The 2,240-nt window shown below is 39.7% G+C and overlaps 1 protein-coding gene across 1 annotated transcript in view; it reads left to right on the top strand.

Annotated features, from left to right (window-relative positions):
• The window catches only part of LOC138051866 (eukaryotic translation initiation factor 4 gamma 1-like), a 61,262-nt gene extending 59,685 nt beyond the window's left edge, over nucleotides 1-1,577 (top strand). Inside the window, exons 23-24 of the mRNA XM_068898156.1 lie at nucleotides 124-238; nucleotides 761-1,577. Coding sequence (XP_068754257.1) covers nucleotides 124-129 — 6 coding nt within the window. The 3' untranslated portion in view covers nucleotides 130-238; nucleotides 761-1,577. The remainder of the gene's footprint in view (nucleotides 1-123; nucleotides 239-760) is intronic.
• Nucleotides 1,578-2,240: the final 663 nt, after the last annotated feature.

Consider the following 2,240-nt stretch of genomic DNA (forward strand, 5'->3'; position numbering starts at 1 on the left):
TGTTAGGTTGCCTTGGAACAGCAATTTTCCGCCGTGTTTTTTCAGATAGTAGTCAAATACACTCTTCCATTTTCCCTTATTATCAGTGTTCAAATAGTTTGCGGGTTCTTTTATGTCCCACAGGGTTAAACATTTAGGAGTTGTGAGACGGGGCCTGCGGTTTATCGTCCTTATCCAAGAAGACTAGAGAGTGTAACCACTTGCAGATGTCATTACAAAGGCAACGCTTTCTCCTCAGGTATTTGAAGACCCCGAGTGTTGGTCTGCCCGGAGTTCCTCTCGCACAGTAGTCCGATACCAAGAGAAAATGAGGGGACAGAGAGGGAGGCTCAAGGCGTTGGCCGGGATATGTTATGTCCACGAAAGTTATTTTTACACGAGCGGAAGTCTTTATTCTGGCGGAAGTCTGTCTTCTGAGACGTCCGTATGCAGTCTTGCCTCGGTCTCAGGTTCTTAGTGAAAAGAGAAAATGATGGCGCACGTGGAAGGCTGATGAATATATATTTTCTTTCAAACATCGGACCGAGGTTGGCCTGCATGCGGACGTCTCGGAAGACTTCCGCTCGTCTAAAAATAACTTTCGTGGACATGACATATCCCAAGGGCTGGACTGGGAACCTCCTTCTCTGTCCCCTCATTTTCTCTTGCCGATACTCAACAAACTGAGCCAATCAGTCGGCGTTAAGTGCGGTGCTCTTACAGTAATTATAACCCGACTCACTGATTATATTGTGAGAGACATTACTGTTGCTTTTCTCAGGTTGATGTGTACAGCTTTGGTGTTCTTCTGTGTGAAATGTGCATTCGGGAAATGCCAGATCCCGAGAGACGTGGAGAACAAGTTCTTGTTGTAAAAAATCGTAACTTTCGGAATCTGGTGCGGCAATGCCTTGAGGCTGATCCTGCTATGAGACCAGACATGGCACAGATTATCCAGGAATTGGAACAGGTTTGATGGAACTGATCGGCTGAACTAACACCTAAAATCTTGCAAGATGTCAATTTGCCTGGATATTCCCCAACTTGAAGAGAATTATAGCAACAACGAGTAGAATATATCGGAAAAGATTGGAAATACAATATGTTTAACAATTATTCCATTTTGAGTCCCGCGAAATTTCGCTTCCCGCACAAATTTCACAGCTGGGCAACACTTGACGCAATCAGTTTCCATATTAGGTGATACAAGGAGTCATATGGTATATGAGCTGATTAACAAGATTTAGTGAACCACTCAGAACGCTATAATCAACATCGCACTATCCGACGTCGAAAGGTTAAGTAGATATGGAATGAAATAACATGAGAATGCAATAGAATTGATTTTATTAGAAGTCCACTTTTCACAAGGGAAACGAAACGAGTCATAAGAAAAGTGATGTAACACTATTAATGAACAAGTAATTTTTATATTAGATAATGTTGTAATAATGGGCAAGAAAGGGGCAAGAAAGGGAATAGACAGGAAAAAATCCTAGAGTAAGGAAATAATGAGCTAAGGGATGACAAGTGGAAATCTCACAAAGTTGAAATTTCCTCGCCCCAGTTTTAAGAATAATAAATCATTAAGTAAACGCTCAAACATGCGCAGCATTTTGAATCATTCATAAAAATCTGTGTTTAACGTGCTAAACTGCGAGCTGCACAGAGATTTAGAACTAGGATAGACCTAGAATTAGAGCGGGATAGAAAAGAGTGGAATGGAAGGTGAAATGCGGTTGTGACCTTTGTCACTTTTGACCACTGAAACAATAAATTAAATCGTTTTTGTTCGCGCCTTACAAGCTTTGCACAAAAGTGCAAAATTCAGAAGAATTTATTGTTTAAATTTAATGCGAGAAATTATCGAAATAATTTAAATGGTCGTTATTTCTAATGGCTGCAGAGTTAATTAAGGTAATCTTTATTTTCACACGGTTAAATCGTCAGCTATGGGATACAAAATTACAAAAATACAAATTTAAATTACTGTAGAGAGTAAAGTGTTTCTAAATAAAGCTGCTTTCCACGACTGCTGTTCCTCAAAGTACTTCCTTGATTAAACCTTTAAATTGCCCAAGGGACTCTGCATGCCTTAAGTTGCAAGAGGGCTGTTCCATAGAATGGCGCCACTGAAGGTAAAGCTATTTGTAACAGTTAGGACGTAGTAATCGAACATTGAGTTATTCCTTAGGTTGTATGCGGTTTCTGCTTTTTTCTTTCTTTATTTATTTACTAATAATATACACGAAAAAATTACT

The sequence above is a fragment of the Montipora capricornis genome, chromosome 6, assembly GCF_036669925.1.
Source record: "Montipora capricornis isolate CH-2021 chromosome 6, ASM3666992v2, whole genome shotgun sequence".
In the NCBI taxonomy this organism is placed as follows: domain Eukaryota; kingdom Metazoa; phylum Cnidaria; class Anthozoa; order Scleractinia; family Acroporidae; genus Montipora; species Montipora capricornis.